This window comes from Drosophila mauritiana, chromosome 2L, assembly GCF_004382145.1.
Source record: "Drosophila mauritiana strain mau12 chromosome 2L, ASM438214v1, whole genome shotgun sequence".
NCBI classification, from domain to species: Eukaryota; Metazoa; Arthropoda; class Insecta; order Diptera; family Drosophilidae; genus Drosophila; species Drosophila mauritiana.
Window position 1 is genome coordinate 19,293,473 of NC_046667.1, and position 19,739 is coordinate 19,313,211.

At 41.9% G+C, this 19,739-nt stretch overlaps 3 protein-coding genes across 6 annotated transcripts in view; 2 read left to right on the forward strand and 1 right to left on the reverse strand.

Moving 5' to 3' along the window:
• Positions 1–13: 13 nt before the first annotated feature.
• Positions 14–708, forward strand: LOC117145046 (RNA-binding motif protein, X-linked 2). Its single transcript, XM_033310557.1, has 2 exons — positions 14–310; positions 378–708. Exons 1-2 carry the CDS (start codon positions 86–88, stop codon positions 615–617), a joined length of 465 nt encoding a protein of 154 aa, XP_033166448.1. The 5' UTR covers positions 14–85; the 3' UTR covers positions 618–708.
• On the reverse strand, positions 326–3,649 carry LOC117145026 (RNA-directed DNA methylation 4). Of its 3 annotated transcripts, XM_033310538.1 has the most exons (5): positions 3,350–3,649; positions 2,419–2,876; positions 1,077–1,255; positions 761–1,014; positions 326–585 (listed from the first exon to the last, which is right to left on the reverse strand). In XM_033310538.1, exons 1-4 carry the CDS (start codon positions 3,542–3,544, stop codon positions 764–766), a joined length of 1,083 nt encoding a protein of 360 aa, XP_033166429.1. In that variant the 5' UTR covers positions 3,545–3,649; the 3' UTR covers positions 326–585; positions 761–763. The 3 variants fall into 3 exon arrangements, with proteins under 3 accessions (XP_033166429.1, XP_033166420.1, XP_033166437.1); XM_033310529.1 differs by lacking the exon at positions 326–585 and having other exon boundaries at positions 608–1,014; XM_033310546.1 differs by lacking the exons at positions 326–585; positions 761–1,014; positions 1,077–1,255 and adding an exon at positions 1,336–2,144 and having other exon boundaries at positions 3,350–3,648.
• Positions 3,650–16,566: 12,917 nt separating this feature from the next.
• LOC117147746 (protein sickie) overlaps positions 16,567–19,739 on the forward strand; it is a 154,552-nt gene continuing 151,379 nt past the window's right edge. For both annotated transcript variants that reach the window (XM_033314771.1, XM_033314790.1), the window contains exon 1: positions 16,567–16,641. In XM_033314771.1, the coding sequence (XP_033170662.1) occupies positions 16,582–16,641 (60 nt within the window). In that variant the 5' untranslated portion in view covers positions 16,567–16,581. The remainder of the gene's footprint in view (positions 16,642–19,739) is intronic.

Sequence of the window (19,739 nt, forward strand, 5' to 3'; positions counted from 1 at the left end):
CGAAAAACAGGCGATGGTATTTCCTAGCTAGCATCAAGCAGTCACACACCGCCCCAAAAACATAAACAAATAAAACGATTTGAAGATGAATCCGCTAACAAATATGAAAAATGTGCTCAAACTGAGCGAACACGAACTGCAACATGGCGGAAAAAAGAGCTGGCACGACATGTACAAGGACTCGGCCTGGATTTTCGTGGCAGGATTTCCGTATACGCTAACTGAGGGCGACTTGGTTTGCGTTTTCTCGCAGTACGGCGAAGTGGTCAACATCAATCTAATTCGAGACTCAAAAACGGGAAAGTCCAAGGTAATGCAATAGTGCTTAGGTTCCCTTTCTAGAATGTTTATTAAAATCACTGTCTAAACTTCTGCAGGGCTTCTGCTTCCTGTGCTACGAAGATCAGAGATCCACAGTGCTGGCCGTGGACAACCTGAATGGCATCAAAATCCTCGATAGGACACTAAGGGTCGACCACGTGGCCGACTACAAGCCTCCCAAGGAAAATGAGAAGATGGACGAGGAAACGCTGCGCCTTTACATGGAGGGCTGTGCGCCGAAACCTCAACTTCAGCACATCAAGACTGAGAAGAAAGACAGCAAAAGTTATAGATGATAAGAAGGTTAGTTTAAATATAGCAAAGTATGCAAACAGAAATTGTATATTAACTTAAATTTTTTAGTTATTAAACGCTAAAGTAACTATATTATTTTTTAAAGCCAGTAATTTAAGGTGAAAGAATGAATTGGCTTTCCAACCTCTCATTCGCCATCTGCGCTCGCAAAGGAGTCATCATCATCATCCTCATCTTCTTCTTCCTGACCCTCCAGCTCCTTCAGAATCCTTCGCTTGTAGCGCTCATAGGCGCTGCCCCTCTCCCGGTCGACATTGTAAAAGTCCACGTCGTCCACAAACGAGTCTTCCTCAGTGTCGATCGTGTGCACGTAGGGATCGCGAAAGGCTGCATAGTCATCATCTTCGCTGGTGCTGGCAAACTCATCCTCGTCGTCATCTGGAAGAAACATATGCATAGTCAGAAGCGGAATCTATGCAAACAGTTTACCCAGATCTTACCGAGCATAAACTTGTTCATTTGCCGACACAACTCATCATCCGAACCCATGGCGCCCGCTTCGTCGTCGTCCGGGTAATCATTGGTAAAGTAGTTCTCCTGGTTCGAGTCCTCCGAGTCGTAGTCCTCGTCCTGGTCGTTGTAGCAATCTTCTAGCACAATCTCGCCCACAGGAATCACTCTGCGGAATAATCCAAATAATTAGTGGGTTTATTTCGATTCTTTGATCGCGTAGCACTTTCAAATTGAAACACAGCTAAGTTTGTCACGTATTTTGAGGGTTTCTTTATTTAGTTTATATTCGATTTCGGGCAACGCTAGGCCCCAACAGAAATAAAGCAAAACAAACTAAAACTATGCACTTAATTAGACTTCGGCACTAGTGTTATCCGTTTTTTATTGTCGGAATGGAAAAAGAACAAAAAAGGCAACTGACAACTGGCGGAAACTAAACGAAAAATGCTCGGTGAGCTGTTCTTCAAATAATGCGGTGTGTGCGTGTTCGTGTGTGGGGGTAAATTATTCTAATCTAATAGCTAATTAATTCTATTAACATAAGGTAATGAGAGACATTTGCCTAAAACGATTCCGAAAAGTACACTAATTGGGCGTTTTTAGCAGGATACATCTTATTTTTATTAAAAACTTTGGCAAGAGGGAATTATGGGAACTTTACATAACTATGATACATTATTTAAACTAAGAAGCTTTCATCTAACATATTTATAAATGGAATATGGCATAACATAATTGTGTTAGAATTGAACGGAATCTCACAGTAACAAATCAAATAAATAGCTTCCAGAATCATTAGTTTTCAGATCATGCCATGTTTATCTCGTAAAAACCACGTTTTATCGGTAGTTTTGGGCATTTGTCAGATGCTGACTGTAATGAACTATAAGTGATGTGATTTGCCAGTTGCAGTCCTTTTTTATTGTCGTGGGTGCGGCGTTGGGTGTCCTGTCCTCACACTTCCTAAGTGCCTGCGGCTCTGTCTGTCTCTCTCCATTCAGTTTTTTCTTGTTTACCAGTAGCAGTTGTTGTAGTAATTAAACGGATAATACAACCTTATGGAGAACGAACGAATCGTATTATTGAGCTGTAGTGATTGCAATCGTGTCTAGATGGTAAGGATAATATGCAAGTATGAGACTGCGCCCGAGGACAACGAACACAGACACACGCACAGCCACACCCACACAGATACGCCCATAGCACCGACACACAGACACACCGCTTAGATATATATATTCCATATAGTACATAAGTGTAGTGGTGATCGATTACATATAGTAGTTGGTAATGCTCAACGTTTTCTGTGGCTCAATTTGAATGACAAACCTTAAGTAGTTGTCGTCCATCATGTCCACATATGCCGCCTGCATCTCGTTCTCGGGAACATATAGATCGTAAACATAGCCCACGTCCGAATCGGCCGGCAGCTGCTGATCCTGGCTGGGTGTCATCTCCTGCTGCTGCTGCTTCTCAGCGGCTGCATTTTCAGTGCCCGTCTGCTGTTGCTGCGATTCAATGTCCACGATGGTTATGTGGCTGCTGGACTCCTGACTCTGGCTCTCCGGGCATTCCGCTGCCGCGGCACTGTTTTCGAGCGTGCTGCGCAGGCAGTTTACGACCCGGAAACGCTGCTCCCGTGAGTTCTCCTGGGCCTCCTGCCGCTGGCGATCTCTGCGCAGCGCACTGGCAATGGCTGCATCATTGGAGCGCTGCTGTTGAACCAGCTCTCGGGCTGCGGCCTTGTTCAGCCTGGCAGCGGCAAATTTACGAGTGGCACAGTCGTCCTGGGAAAGAGGCATACAAATCAACGTTAGAAACAGTGCATTAAACTTACTATATTTCTTAAACATTTTAGATTCATTACCAATAACCAAGCTCGAGCTATCTTTTATAAAGTACCGACTATTTATTGCGGTTGTGAAATGGCCTTTTGCTATGATAAATGTGCATTCACTTTACAGATAACAGGCCAGTACCTTTAACTAAGGTTAAAGATCACTACTACTGATAAGCATTATTAAAATTGCACACATATATTTCATTAGGGAAACACAAATCAGTTCAATGAGTGCATTTTGGCAGAGATTAGCTAGCCCATATCTTTGTGCATCTCAAAGATGAGGACGTTGACCTTTTTATCAGCAACATTAGGATTCCCTACAGCGTGCCTTTGAGCCACAGCAATATACAGAAAGTAGTGGCCATCAAGGGCATGTAAATTATATCTACGGTTGCTTCTCTAAGCCCTCAATCCTACCTGCTTCTCCAGCGTGCCGGCAAACTTGAGCACGGTGGTCAGTTCGTCTTTGTCTGATGCCGTTGCTCCCGCCACCGCTCCCGCGTCAACCAGGGCGTTCTCATCGTTGTGGAGGCGCCGCCGCTTGCCGTTCAGCACAAATGCCGTGTGCGGCTCCTCGTCGATGCGTCGCTTGATTCGCACAACCGCTGGCATTTTGATTAATTCGCAGAAGACGACAAACAACGAAAGGCGAAGCGAAACAATTAAAAATGTGCGACGCGCAGTGTGACCGTTCGGGGCGTGCCAAAAGATATCTGCAACTCTGGGATTTCACAATACCTGTTAGAGATGGGATTGGTTGAGACTGCAAAACTATCGTAAAGAATCCTTAATTCGTAAAACAAGTAAACTTAATTACTCGATTTAATTGTATAATTTAAAGCTATCTGTTGATAATCATTTGAAATCATTTGATATCTGACAGGAAAAGATTTGAAAATTTGGCTGTGACAGTTATATGTGGTTGAAACTATCAAGCTCTGTGTTTTATACTACTAACTAAGATTTAGATTTCTGTTTTGGATTGAGTGTTATGCATTTATTGGGTATTTGCCATTTATGGCGTATTTCGTATTTATACAGGAAGTTACTATGCTCGACAGTTAGAAAGCCCGCCAATTTTGAATACTTTTCATCCCCGTTTCCGGCACTTCCGGTGCTTCTACCCCCAATCAGCTGATCGAAAGCCGCCACTCCAGGGATGAAGTCCCCAAAAGAAGTTGAAGCTCGCAGGAATGGCAGTTAGTGCTCTTAGCCGGCGAAGTGTGGTTGTCATCGCGGGTGGTTTCCGTGCTCCAGACTTCCGGCAAAAATCTGCCGTCGGAATTACGTTCTTAAAAGTGAAATGATGGCCAGAAGCGGCGACTTCGGCGTTCTTGTGTTTTTAATCAACGCCAGCAGTGCCACAAGATTAAAGTGAGCTCAGTCTCGGATTGAATTGAAGCCATTAAACCGTGAATGGCGCCCAAGTGTTTTTGCGTTTCCGCCCGCGCTTTTTGCCTTTTGTTGCGGTGCCTCGAAGGACGTGTGTGTTTGTGTGTGTGTGCCGCTATTCTCGTCCTGCCAAAATGAAACTCGTATAGGCCCGAGAATGATTTAGTGCCCGATCGCAATCCGCGAAAGCCGCAATTATGTTTTAATTGGCGCTAAATGGTTTACTCACACGCGCACGCACGAAAGGATTAGCAGCAGGAGTCGAAAGTTCGTCGCAAAGGTGGGTTGTTTGTGGGTGCTCCTGCAGGATTGGATTTAACCCTGTTGATTTTGGCAAATTGGAAATGCATTGAACAAATTGGGAGCGGAACAAATAAGCAGTCAATCGTTATAGCGAATTTATGGGACAACTATTCGACTGAAAATCACTGTATGATTGTTATAATCATTTTTGAAGTTATAATATTCGCCTTATTTCTATATATTGGAATTGTATTACTTTTATTTTTAGTTTAGAATGTTGATGTTAGCTAACATATTTATCAACAACATTTGGTAATAAGGAATTCGCTGATAGATAGTTGAGTTTAGATACAATTTAGCTGTCTTAAGTCTTTGAAAATCTGGTCTGGAATTGAAATCCCTTGAAGGACACGGTCAACTTGCATTGTTAGAATTTGCGACATTTGAAGAGCAACCTGATGATGACAGAGGATTGTGTTTACACAAAGTGGGTATACCAAACGGCAAATAAAAATCAAGGACACGGACTTAATTAATAAAATGCTTCATGACAAAGGCGTTACAGGAGATATGTGGCCCGTGATTTTTCCACAATTTCCCAAATAAAGAGAGAAAGGTGGCCCGTTCGTGGCAAATATTTATTTAATTCCGCAGAGCACCTGCCCGTGTGGACTCTTCGCGCTTTGTTCATCCGATGCGGAAGCCTTAGTGCCTATAAAAATATTTACGAGTGAATATTACAGCCTCTGAACTGGGCCCTTTGACCCGGGGACTATCCAAACATACGTACATATGTATGTCTGAGCTCCCCGGGCAGCCTGTTTTATTTATGTGGCGGGCGTCAGAAAATTTGCCATCGCATGAATCATCTGCCACGTCGGAAAAGCCTCCACCGCGGAGGCATCCTCCGTGGACTCCCCACCGTATGTAATTCGAGCCTGCCCACGTGCATTTGGGGGAGTGGGGCATCCTGATGCGTTTGGCATAATAATGAAATAATAATGTCGCCTTTTGTTCGGCTGGAGGTGTCTCAATGTCTCCGGCAATAAATTAATGGGATCCGCACATAAAAACATAAAGAGCACCCTGCAGGTTGAGCCTGCCTCAGTTTTGATTATGTGACACGCAGCTTCCTCATGTGGCAAGTACTACTTGCCTACCAGTTCACTCCAAGGGAGTGAGCCATGGGGTATTCCCACTCATTTTTTGGGGGGCGTCACATTCCTTAAAACATTGCCAGCTGTTGCCGCAGCTCAGCCAAAACTAAATTACCATAAATATGGCCAAGTGCTTGTCCCGAAACACGGCATGATGAGCCAAAGGATCTGCTGATAAAATGCTAATCATGGCGACAATGTTCGCTGACTTGCCAGGACAACCCAAAAGTATCCATCCAAGTTCGGAAACATTTTTTATGCTTTCTTTCGCTGGTTGTGGTTGTTGGTCTTGATGAAAAAAAAACAGCTTAAACAACTTTTGCACTTTTGGTTAAAAAAAAAGATTTGCGATTTTTGATTTCCTTCGGGTAGCACTAGTTTTTTGTTCAGCAAGAAAATATTCAAAGAAGTATTTATGATATGCATCTTAGAAGGTATAGTAATTTCAACTATATAAAAGTTGAGGATAGCTTGAAACATACTAAAGATAAATAAACATTTTAAAATATATTATCCGTTATTAGCAATTTTTACTTCAATTCCAAAAATTAAACCTAAAAAGTATTAATAAATACATTAAATATTAATAAAATTGTTTTAGATGTATTTTGATACATTAGTTTTTGTATATAGTATACTGAATTAAATTTAAATCTGGAATTAAAAGTACAAAGTGCAGTGTACAGTGAGTTCGTTGTAACCGAAGAAGCTCCAGCTTTATTTCCTCTCCTTTTCTTACGCTCTTTTGTGCAACATTTTTGATTAGCTTCAAGTTCAGGAAGGGAAAAGGGACGGAAAGGTCGTGGCCATCGAATGGGGAGGGTAGGTGTTTTAATTTTCGTTTAAACTTGGTCGGGAAAACACCTCGGGGCATCTGCGTGGGTCGAGTGTCTCTTTGTGGCTTTGACAGGCTTTGTTTTTTGGGTGGCTCTGCCTTGGAGAGAAGCATCATTATCATCATATATCCTTGTTAATGTTAATTTGTCCGGAGGGTTGATTTTTTGGCTACGGACCCACGCCCATAAATCATTATAATGCATTTTGTTTGGGACAAGTTGTAGCGGTCAAGTGCTGTGGTCACTTCAATAATGTATTAATCATCCTCATTTTTGTGAATTAAATGTACGGTGGTGATGGAGAAGTGTAATTTATAAGTTAAGTGCAACGAAAAACATATTAATGAATTTCAAATCATTGTTCTTAGTTTACATATTAGATATTATAATGAATGTTGTTCTTTTTTAAAGCATAAAATCTAGAAAATTCTTTTAAACCAAAATATAACCATTGAAAAATCAATACAAAATCCACATAGTACATATTTCAAGATAAATGCGCGTGATAAAATATTTATTTATAAAACACGGCGAATTTATTTGATTTGATAAAAAGAGAAACACAGCCAGAAATAGCCATAAAATGCGTGCATTTTCACGTATCCAACATTTTTCACTTTTATTTTGGGGATTGTGTGTGCTCAATTATTCATTAAACTCGATGACTGTGCAGCCAAAATGGGCGGAGTGTTAGGGATTACGAGTTGGGGGGATTGCTCCCCGGACCAACGCGCCAATTACAAGTGCAAATAGAAATCTGCTGTCGGCCACAATACCAGCGTTATTGGGCTTCCTGTATTATCCTGCATTATCCTGTATATTCCACTTCGATAATACAGTCGTTGCACCCTTCGACACAAATCACATTAATTTTGTTCGTGCTCATTACGGACGAGCTGCTCGGCTTGGCTGGTGCCGGACCAGGACGCACTTTCCACTCTCCACATTCCACTTTCACCCTGCCATTCTGCCATCCTGACATCCTGCCACTTTTCGTGGAAAGGGGGCCAACCCCCTTTGGTGCAGCCGGGAATCCACCCCTCTAATATCATTTTGCAATTTGCACTTGGCAAATAAAGGAGTGAATGCTGTGGCAGATAGAAACGATTCTCTCCTTTGTTCTAGCCCCCGGGCCAAATGCTTCCCAGCCAGTCAGTCAGCCAGCCAGCCAGCCATCTCGCAGCTGGCCAGGATAACACATCCCAAAGCGTTTACATTTCAATGGACAAAAGCTTCGGATCGGGCTCCCCGAGAAAAACGCATGCCACACCAGAGAACTGCAAGGGTGGCACTTTTTTACCACTCGACTCACACCCTACAATTTTGTGTGCGGGTGCTACCCGCCACGCACATCGCGGGTACTTACAAACACACAGTATAAATCTGAACATGCAGACAAGACACCCCGTTGTGCGCGCACCCGAATCAATACGGTGCTCTGCGTCGCGGGTGCCGATCACACACTGCCTAAAAAGGGATGAGTGAGAAAAACACTTATGGGTTTACCGTTAAACACATGGGTGTTTCCAAAAATACTCGGGTGTTTCCAAAAATACTTGTGTGTCTCGTAGATAGGCGAGTCACAGACAAGATGCGTAACTCCATACGTTTTACACTCCATACGTTTACACACTATTCTTTCGGCGTGGCTCTAGACTTTGTCGAATACTTTGTAAAATATGCCCTTCATCTTATTATTATATATTATTATAATTATATATATTATATTATATTTTATTATATTATATATTATTAATATATATATATATGTAATTTAATTATTATATATATATATATTATTATATATTATATATATTTTATTATATATTATTATTAAAAATAATAATTATTTAAATATAGATTCTAGTAAAAATAATAGTAATAGTAATAATGCTAATAGCCGAATCTATGTACATAATGTCACAAAATTAATTTCAAAAATGACTTTATGTAAGATTATTTGTCAGTAGAGTATTCAGCTAGCGACGTGTGAAAAATTAATAAGGCAATGATTCGAAACGGGTGGCACCCATTGAAGAGCAAAGACATGAGCACGAAATTTTTCTTGGGTATTCCCTTTTACCCTTCATTTCTTATACCCGTCACGCTTCCACCCATACAAATTTTAGGCGTACAAAAAATGACCAGAGAACTGCAGCCCGCATACAAAAAATGACGTGCGGCCGATCGTTGACTGTGCGTCCACTCACCCAAACGGTGATTGCGCAGCAGGCCTCGGGTGGTTTTTTTACTCGTAACAATAACACCACGTTGGTAAAACACTCGAGTATTTTGTGTTGCCGCAAGTAGGGTGTCAAAAAACACGGGGTGCCTAGAGTACCGAGTGTTTATCGGGTGGACGTAGAGTGCGAGTGGCGGGCTGCAGTTCTCTGTGCCACACATTGTTAAATAAATTATCGCCTATGCCATGAGGAGGCATCGATGAAATCGAAGCCACTGAATCCGCACCTTGGATACCCTTTTAGTATATAACAATACTTTTATTCAAACTATAAGGTCCTATTGAATGTTCTACTTGTGTATAAGCCTTTCAATCTTATTATGACTTCATGGGTAACCATGAACTCCCATTTATTTCCAGATAATGCTTCTCCTCTTCCAAATCTTTTTATTTGTAGGGTACAGCAATGTCGTTATAACCCGCCTTGAACTTGACACCCACAGCATGATTCGAGACTGGTCCGATTTGGGTCCTTACTCTTCAGATCCCGCCTCCTGGGATGCAAGCGAGTGGATGGGTGGATGGTAGTGGTGGTGCAGCCAAGGCTGTGGGTGCGCGTGGCTGCTTGTGGCTTGATTGACATGCCCCCGCTCACGAGGGGATCCCCAACTGCCAGTGACCCACCCACAGAGTCACTCACTCGAACACATCCTCGATATGCTTTGTGACAAACAGCTGATTGCGTGTTCATCCTGTCTGATGTCCTGCATGTTCGTCTCGGGCATGATTTATGTTCTCAATTGAATTTCTTGACTTTTTCTTGCCGAGGTCGCTGGGGAGCTGGGGGCTCACACGAGGCCGGTGGAGCTGGCCAAAAGAAACGCAGCACAAATTAGCTCATTTTCCGGTACACTTGCCTCACGTGCTCGTTAGCATCCAGTCAAAGGAGCCGCAGGTCATTGACCCCTCACCCCACCAGCGTCCCCCAGATCTTCGCAGTTTTCCGACTTGGTCACGGGTGGGGGCCACTGGACAGCAGATGTTTGCATTTTGCACTACTCAAGTTCTTTGTGCCCCTAACTGTACACTTAGAAAAGGATATTCTCCTTCAAAAATTAAAAGGAATATTTAAATGGTTGAAAATTAGTATTATTATGCTTTCAACCTAGTCAATCCCTATGCATTCCTTCTTAAATGTAAATATTATATTGCATTTTATATTATATAATTGTGGCCTAGTTTGTCAAAGTGTAGATTCTGGGCACAAGTCTGGAAAAGAGTGAGTCACGTACTCCTGCCAGCTGATTGCCTCAAATTGTTTTCGCCCATTTTTTCGAACACATTTGACAGGCGTTTAACTGTGACAGGATGGGTGGGAGTGGGTGTATGTCATAGGACGGAATGGGAAAATTCTTTCGTTTTCATTTAATGCCGACCTAATACGAGTCAAAGTTGCCTGACGCAATATCGCCGAAAGTCCTTTAAGGACACCATTCCACTTCTCTCCGCTGAGCAAGAGTTTGGCTACTTTTGCCATATTTTTTAGGTTGCCTAGCAGTTTATCTGCTTGTTGACGGCTGCCCAAAGGGAATTAGTTATCAAAAGACGCATAAATCCATTTTCATTTTACAGAATACTCTGCTTAGCCATGGCTTCTACGTCCTGCCACTTACTGTAAATAAAATATGAGTAGAATTGAAATTCGAGCAACATGGCTAGACGATATTTGCCTTGGTAATCCCTTAAAGGCAGGACCAACTTTAAATTACATTTATGTGTGATACACAGAGTAAATTCCCTAGTAAAACATCATACTTTCTAAAATTTAAGGAAGGACGACACAATTTTAAGCCCACAGAAACCATCGTCTGATCTTTAAAAGCTAATTTCTATACTTTCTTTCCGTTTAACATAATTTTCTGCTTGGCTGGGAAATGGAAAACATTCCTGACCTTTTTCTCATTAGCACTTTGAGTGACATAAATATTTAGGCCACCGGAGAGCCAAACGAAAAGTGCGTTCATCCGTTGCTCAGGCGACTTTTATGGTCTGCTTGTTAATGCAAATAGCATGCCAAGTGTAATAAAATTATTTCCGCTACTGTTTAGCTTTAGCTTTGGTTATTAGCCCCATCCCGCAGATTTTCCCAGCCCATTTTCATTGGCACGCGATGGGAAAGCGCTCTTGATTTAACTGCCTCGAGATAAGTTTCTTTGGGTTTCTTTGGCTTTCTTGGCTGTTTTGATTTTCGACTCGAGCCAAAAACAGGATAAACATAAATTGTGGCAATCCGTGGCATTGGCAGCTGCCCAGGACACAGGCCAAAAGGCAGGACACGTGTTGGGACTCCACCACCACCACTGGTGGCATGTAAGGCTATGCCACGGGTCGCCGACTCTCCGGGATCCCAGCCCCCTCCCCGCTACCTGTGGCTACCCCCGTCCGTCCCCCAAGCTCCTGCATCGAGTGTGTTTGCATTTTAAAATCCACCCTCGAACAACATTTTGCCAACTTCAATTCCAACCGCTGTCATTTGAAGCGAGTGCTCCTCCTCTCGGGTTTCCCCAGGACTAAAAGTGGACAATGGGTCATTTTAATTTAAACTATACATATTTATAAAGTAAACTATAAACTTAATTTTTATGGGTTCTTCCATTGAATTAGTAAAACGAAAAATAAATAAGTAGAGGCAGATTGTTTAAAACAATAACTTTAAATAGAGTGAAGCTAAGGGTACAATATCATTTAACTTTGGCCATTCAAAGTGATCAAGTAATGTGCAGATTGGGCCCACTGTTTTAAAGCCTGATACCATGGCCCTCATGGGAATTGACAGCGTTTGTGTTTCTGTAACCCCATTTGGCCTCCATTTTGCGCGCATTTTGATTCGGATTTTCCCACTGCACATTCCCATAGAAAGGACTCGTCGTTTGAAGGAGCGGCGAGATATGCCCACTTGTCCACCTGCCGATGGACAGCAGCCAAACTTGGATGCGGATGGCCACTCTCCGAATTTTGTACTTTTTGCGACTTTTTCCGTTGGCAGAGCCTCTATAATTTTGTTGGCCCGGCAGATTGTTGCTTTTCCTTCCCATTTGCTCTTTTCCTCCCTCGAAAAAATTCAATCAAAGCACTACAAGCGTAAACAAGTGGGGTAACATTGGGCTCGCATCCTTGCATCCTTGTTCGCCAGCACTTCAATTTCGAGTGTTTTCTTTTCTATTTGAATTTCAGCTCGTTTTGGCCTTTTTCGAATTTTGAGCCCCAAAATGCGAGTTTGGGGCCTTTGTGCTTTTATGGTTATGCTTGCCTTATTATTGGTGCTACTTGTACACCTGTTTCAATACCCTTTCGAATTTTTAGGTCCTTTAGCTAGGCAAGGATGCAGATTGTAGCTTACTTTCAAGTTTTAAATTGTTTCAACTCAATTCTTTTCCATTGGAAAAGACTTCTTAATAAATCCACTTAAATATGACTTCTAATTTAGCTTGAAAGAGCATCACACATTCGTTGCCAAGGACTCTTGAACTGCCTTACTCTTGAATTAAAAATCGCAGATGGCCCTTTTCGGTCTTTGGCAAGTTTGAATGCCGCGCTGGCAACTTTGCTCCTTGGCTCCACCCCAAATTTCCCAGAATCCCCAACCTTCAGCTGCCTCAAATTTCCGAGTAGCAGCTTGATACACCTAACAGCCGTGCTAAGTCCTTGCAGGATTAGGCTAAACGCCCTCGCATTTTATGCCAAGTACGCTATTTCAGCGCCTTTCTGAGGCCTAAAAGTACACAAAGCGGCAATTACTTGCCAACACGAAAATTCTGCGGATGTGTGCGATGATTCGAGGAAGCGGAAAACTCGGGTTATCTTTTGATTTTCCCTTATCAGAAACTTTTCACCTTATATCTTTAATCATCAGAGAACTGTTTGTATCCCAAAAAATTATAAAAATATGTTTTTTACCCATGTTTCAAGAGATTTTGTTTAAAATAATATAACTGAAGATACTTTAAACAGAACTTAAATATATTTACAAAGTATTTTCTGGTTAACTTGATTTTTTGCTAGGGTATCTGAAGCTTCCGAATTGCTCCCATTTTATATTTTGTTTTTATTGCTGATTGTTTCACTTCTTTCAGGGATAACCATCAATTTTTATTGTTGTTACGGCCGCATTTCACATCGACTTGTTTGTCGGTTTGTATTTTTGGTTTTGTCTGGCTGCCTTCTCAATTATTGATTTTTGTTCGAATTTTCGGAGGCGAAGAATTTCAGTTGAGTTTTTTTTGTATTTTGCCGTACTTGCGGCAATAACTGCGGCTGACAAATGATCTGAACTTTGTCGGAAAGTATTTTTAAATCTAATTAAACCGCAAAGCAAACAGCTAACTTCATCAGGTTCTTTAATTTTTGTTGCTATCCTTGCCCGTTTGTCAAATTTGCCGTATGCAGAAGGACGAAGTTAGTGTCCCCGAACAACGGTAAAGGATAATGGATGGGGCTGCGCGAATTGTCATAACTGCGGGGACATTTTGTAATTAACATCGGCGTCTGCTTTTCCTCAACCTGTTGGGCTTTCCCCAGTTACAACTGTTGCCTGTTCCCACTCCTTTCTTTTAGTTTTCCAGGCCAACACAGTTGTGTTTTTCGAAGTAATTGTGACTAGGATGTGAAGTTGGTAACTTCTTGAAGTAGCAAATGTGGCCAAAAAGATAATGGAAATGTTGTGCTGTCTCAAAATTTGAGTGGGCTTAAGGGTGACAAATGGCAACTTTGCTAGTTTTTCCCATTCATCCCTTTGCTTTATTTTATTTTACAAACAATTAGGAGCTTAAATATTTTGAACACTTCCGAATGTGGTAATCCGATTAGCCAAAATTATGCACAAAAGTTGATTATAATTATATTTCCTGTCAACGAAATGGAGTTTTTAATAGGCCCTAATAGGATTATCATAAAATGGGTTGGTTAAAAAGGCCAGCAATCACTTTTGTATATTTTTTAAAGTGGGATGTAAATTCCCTTTATTTATCTGAGAATTAGAATAAAATATATTATGCTACTATAGCTTAAAACTCATTATTTGACATATTTAATTCTTTGTTAGTAATTAACTTAAAATTAGGGTAATTACTTTTTTCAAAGTAAAGATAGGGCACAGTGTAATTAGAATGAATTTACTTTGATCCTATTCCACTGGCTTTCAACTGCAATTTCCAAATGGCTGTGCCTTGCCAGCCGCAGTGTCTTAATTGAAACTATGTGGCATAGTATAGTATACTTGTTCTTATGTAGTACGTACTCCTTCAGAAGTTGGAGCCTCTCTGGGACCTCCTTTGCCACGCCGTGGGGCACATTCAACCCGTTCAACTTGTCCTGCTGGCACTGCCACTTTTTCACTACTTTGTCATAATTTGCAACTGCTGCACTGCAAAATGCTCCTCCTCCGGCTTCCCGCACAAGTTGTTCTTATTAACTGCTCAGCCATTTGGCGTTCGGCTCTCGGTTCTCCAGCTCTGGCTCTCTAGAGGAGTTAATAGACCGTGATGGGCGGGCTCCTGGAAACAGGACACAACTGCTTGACTATGCAACTGCATATGCCTGCCGTCGGGTGCCATGTCCTGGGCTGTTGTCCTTTGACTGTGTCGCTGCATAATTTATGACTGCTTACTGGCTGCCTGGCACTCAAGCTGTTTTTTGTTAGCCAACACAGCACAGGACACGGGACAGGACCTCGCTCTCTCTCTCAGCCACGAGTCCTGAATCAGTTGTAAATCGATTGATGTATGGCCAAGTTATTTGCACCGAACCAATGCGACGGCTTTAAGCGCCCTGGGCCGCATTGGGGAATTTCCTCGACTAACTCAATTATTTAACAATTTAATTTGGGCTGCACTGCTTGACTTTGAGGGTCTGACTTCCTGTTGCTCCTGGCCATCCGGGTGTTCCTCGATTAGCATGTTCTCAACACATTTGCGTACAGCCCACAAATATTCACACTCCCACAAACACTATACATTTCTAATCCATAAGCAGCTAATAAATTTTGGTCATGCATCATGCGGAGAGATTTTGGGCGGTGCCTCAGCTCCACATCCTGGCCCAATGGACCCCCACTGGAGGGCAAACATGGATGTTGTTCTGGGCGTAATTAGTGAAATGGCTGGACCCACCAAACCACTCTGCACTCTGCGATTAAAGTTGTCGCGTTCACGGGTCCAGCCAGCAAAGTGCATCATTAATTTTAAAGCACTGCCGAGAGAGTCGTGATATATTGTTAATGCCGCCTGGAACTTGTTACACACTTTGTTAAATATAAATATATATGTTATTAATGACTTTTTGCATCTTGAAAATTAAATTTTTCCTTTTTAATGGAAGTTCTAACTCTGTTTAATGTGAGATTAAAGTGGTACTCAAATGAAGTTAATTCAGTTAGTAAGCTAAGCTATCTTTTTTATGCATTTTTGTCTAACCCGATTCGAAATTTTATACCCCTACTTATAATGAATTTGTGGCAACCTCACGCGGCAGTCAACAAGTTTTCTTCAAGCCAACTTTTATGGGGTTATAGAAATCGAAAGCATAACATTCACTTTACGACCAAATGTATCTGAGCTGATTTTGACGTAAATTTCGGCCTGTCTACGCATAAAACTTAATGGGCATTACGAAATTACAGCTGTAGCTCGCCCCTCACTCCTTCACCATGGATATTACTTTGTTTATCGACCTTATTTTGTGTGTCAACTTTTATGACATTTATGACGGCCACAAAAGTCAATTAGCCCTGTAGCTACGATGCTGGCCTTTCAAGGCTTCACCAGGATACTGCCTAATTATTGGTTAGTTTTTTTGAAGCGTCTTAGTCATGATGAAGAATGCTTAAGCAGTTGAAGTATCCAAGCAGAGAAGGTTGAGCAGCTTAGCGGAAAGTTTGCTTTTGGCAATCCTTGGCTATTTGTTTCTACACATACATAAAAAATACACATAAAAGATAAATTTTGTAAGATTTAAATACATTTGCGCACAGCAAAGGACCAGAAATTGTGTGAAATAGAAATTTATTTTAAATAAAGAAAATACTTAAAATTTTTTACTCATTTTATAAAGATTCTATATATAAAGTAAGTTAGTAAACGTTGAGCCTAAGTTAGCTTTTTCTTAAACTGGAGCTATGATTAAAGATGACTGCATTTTAAGCTATTGATTAAACTGAAGACGAAGCTTGGCATCGTTTAGTCCTGTAACCGCTCCTAATTGCTTGGATACAGCTGTATTCGAACTTCGAATGTCTTTGCAAAGTACATATTTGTGTGTGCGTGCCTACTATTTGTTTCTGCCAGTGCCTTTGGGCCATTGCTCGATTCTTTGTGCGTTCTCGGCTTATAAATTTAGTCAAAGCACGTAGCGTAAACTTGGCAATAAATCCGTAAGCCCAGTCGTCCATGGACCACCCCGAGTATGCGTTCGCATGTATCCCTGACTTACACGCATCCCGCTGTGGAACACGTGGCGTATTAACAATATCGACATGAGTAAACAAATGCCCAAGGGGGATCGGAAGGGGGTGGGGAGCATGAAGAAGTCTGCAGATTGCTCGAAGTAATTTACACTTTTCCAACTTCAACTTACCAACTTTGCCCACTCTCTCGTTTTACAGAAGAGCAAACGACGGGAAAAGAGGCAAAAAAAAGTGGAACGACAACGAAAATTAACACAAATGCCTCATAAACTGGCATATCTTGATTGGGAACGGGAACCGGAAGTGCCACCACCCACCAGCCCAAGGACACGTGTTAAGTAGCTCTATCCATAGTCATTATCAGTGAACTGTGAGCAAACATGCCGAACCTCCATCACGTCGACTACAATCGAAAGTATTCCGCCACGGAAACGATTCAGGTAAGCTTTTACTCCATGAGGTCCTGCCTCCCATTTCCTTGCCATTTAAGTCGAAGTCGAATCGCCTGCTGGCTGGCATTAAAAAATACAACTCAAGTGCGATAATTAAAAATGAAACGAACAATTTACGACCCGAAGGAGCTTGGCACGCGACCAGGTTTGTGGGCGTTCCCCGGGCTCTATCTTATCCTGGTGATTTTTCACACCCAGGATAGCGGGGATCTGGGGGCCAGGACGTCGTCCGAATGGAGACCTTACGTTTGACTTGCTCCTCGACTGGATTGATGTGCTCCGTCGCTTTGCTGTGTGTTTTTCGAGTGGAGTTCGGCAAATTAATTGAAGAGTTTTCCGTGTTTTTTGGACACTGCCTGCCTGGGAGCAACCCCCAAGACACGCCTACTGTCCCGCTAATTGCTGTCATAAATTTTGAACTCAACTCGCTGGGAAACATTCCTTGGGCAAATTGTTATACTCTGTCGCCGGGGAGAATGGGCTAAAGGGGGTAGTTGCGCTATTACCAAAGGGTTGCTCAAGGAATTCGGGTAGATTGAGCAATTAGCGAAGAAATAGCTTAATGGAAAGTGTTCTTGGGGGAATCAAGAAGCGACTGGTCTCTGAAAGAATATTTACTCTCTTGCGATATTTACTTTTATTTAAATATTTGAAGCATAATTTGAATATAATAAATTCTCATTGATGTATTAAGTAGATTTTTCTTTTGCATCTTAGTATTTTCGGATGCTCACAATTAGTTCAAATAATATTTATAACTAACTTTGTCAATCCTTTTAATATTTAAGTTATACCATTTATGACATGTTCTATAATGTTTTTAACATATCCCAACAATCAGCTCTATCTTGAATTAAAGGTCTTTAAATATTTCTACATATTTCAAAGAGCATCTATTATTCGGCCAAATAGAGCAGTGTTACTTTTCATATCCCATTTGTTTTGGTTTGCATGTTGTCTCAGCTTCGCCTCTTCCCGCGACCACTTTCCCCGAATTTTCCCGCACTTTCTCCGCCCGTCACCCTGGAGTAAAATCGCTAAAAACAACGTCGGGAAAGTTGAACTGGCTGCTGTTGCTTTTTATTCCTCAGTTGGGTTTGTTTTGTTTTCCCTCGCGGAGAACGCGGCTCTTCCGGATTCCTTTGGAGCCGGGTAAAAACGGGATGGACATAAACCGGGGCGGATGAAGGGCGGTCCTCGTCTCTGAAACTTGATTAAGTAGTTTCCGCGTGCTTTTATTTGCACAATAAAAACATAACTTTTTTGTTTCGCTAGAGCTGCTCCTCTAGTATTAAAGTCGGATGAAAAAGACCGCTAGAGCAAAATGTGTGAAGTGGACTTTTCCCCGGCAATTGCATCCCTCTTTTCATTCGGGACGTGTTTCCTGGCTGCTACTATTTAAGCCGCTATTTTTATGGCTTTTGCGCTGGAATGATAACGTTATGGCTCCATTGTGACAAGTCGCGAACGTGGCTTAGTTAAAATGTCTCGTCATGTGGGATCACACGGATGGTTGGGTCCTTCCCTTCCGTGAGAAAGTCAGTAGTAGTGGGATTCAGACAGTACAGAAACCTAGGTATCCAGATCCATTGTATCATTTCTTCTTTTATTTTAATTTCCTCTAAATCAAGATTAAGATCTTGAAAGACATATATTATTAAATATTTAAAGTGTTTATTTATTAATCTCATTTTAAGTAAGCAAAGCATTTCTATTGTTGTGAATGGTTACTATGCTCTTGGTAATTCTGTTAAAGACTGTAACACGAATCTAGAGTATTGGTCTCTGCTCCCAATTGCCATTCCTTTCCGCCCAAATACCATTAACTGTTTTCTGGTTTTGGCTAATGGTCGGGTATCTGAACAGTCTGCGATACGAACGGAAACAGCGACCATATGACGCTCTATATACCCGCAGACGCCGCGGCCCATTAAAAATGATTACAGAAATGCCTCAGCACAACCTCCCACGAAGGAAATTTCACTTTTCGCCGCATATGCTGCCCGCTTGGAAGTTTCCTTTTTTGCCACTTTTTTTTGGCAAAACAAACAACATAAATATGGATTTCTCATTAAAATGCCAAAGTTATGCCGGCACGTAGATGGAAATGCTGCGAGTCCTTCGAGAGCGGCGCCTGCGCCTGCGACCTGTTTTGCTCTCCCCAATCCCAATGTCAATGTCGGCGTTCTCTTAGCCACATTTGCTGTGCTCTCTTATGGGCCAGGTCACGTGCTGGCATTGAAGGAATTTCACTGCCTGCAGGAGCGGATCGTCGAGGAGCGCAGCCGGAAGGGAGGGTGGCCACGGCTCTTAACACTCAGCCAGGACACCAGGACAATGTGACGCATTTGTCATGAAACGGATTTCCGGTATTGTCGTCGCTGTCTCTGCCACCCCGGGGCGGTGAATAGGTGGTACCCATCCTCATCCACATCCACATCCTCATCGCACTTGGCTTCCCTAGGCAAACTTGTTCAATTTTTTATGACACAGGCGCGGAGGAGAGAGGAACGAGGAACGATAGAAGTCGAAGGCTAAGGAAAAAACACAAAGTTTGTCGTGCCCGGCCGCAAAAGTGGCTATTTAGCATTTTAGAGTAGGCGAACATGACCTCAAGGAACCTTGTGCCCCGTTCTTCATCCCACTCCTCGGAGTCCTTGCGACGCTAGGCTCTGAATTTTTCATTAATTGTATTTCGAATGGGTCGCTAAAATGCAGACGAAATGGAAATTTAAATGAACGAAGAGAGTTGTAGATTTAGTAGATTTAACGTTTATGTTGTAAAACATAAGCAATGGGCATTTACCGCTTGAAAGCAGTATTTATTAATGATTAAGCCAAATAATATCCTTTTTTAATGGTTTTATCTAGCATTCGATTTTTATTTCGTGTTAATATACACGATACATACGATAAACCGAAACTCACCCCTTAAATGCATTTGCCCTCCCTTCCTTTAAAAGTCAGGTAGTAACTACCATTCAAGTAGGATCTGCATGGAAAGTATGCAACATTTTATCGTGCGAGGGTTCATCCTTAACTCGCTTATAATTCCCAATTCGTTCTGGCCTACTCTGGATGGAATA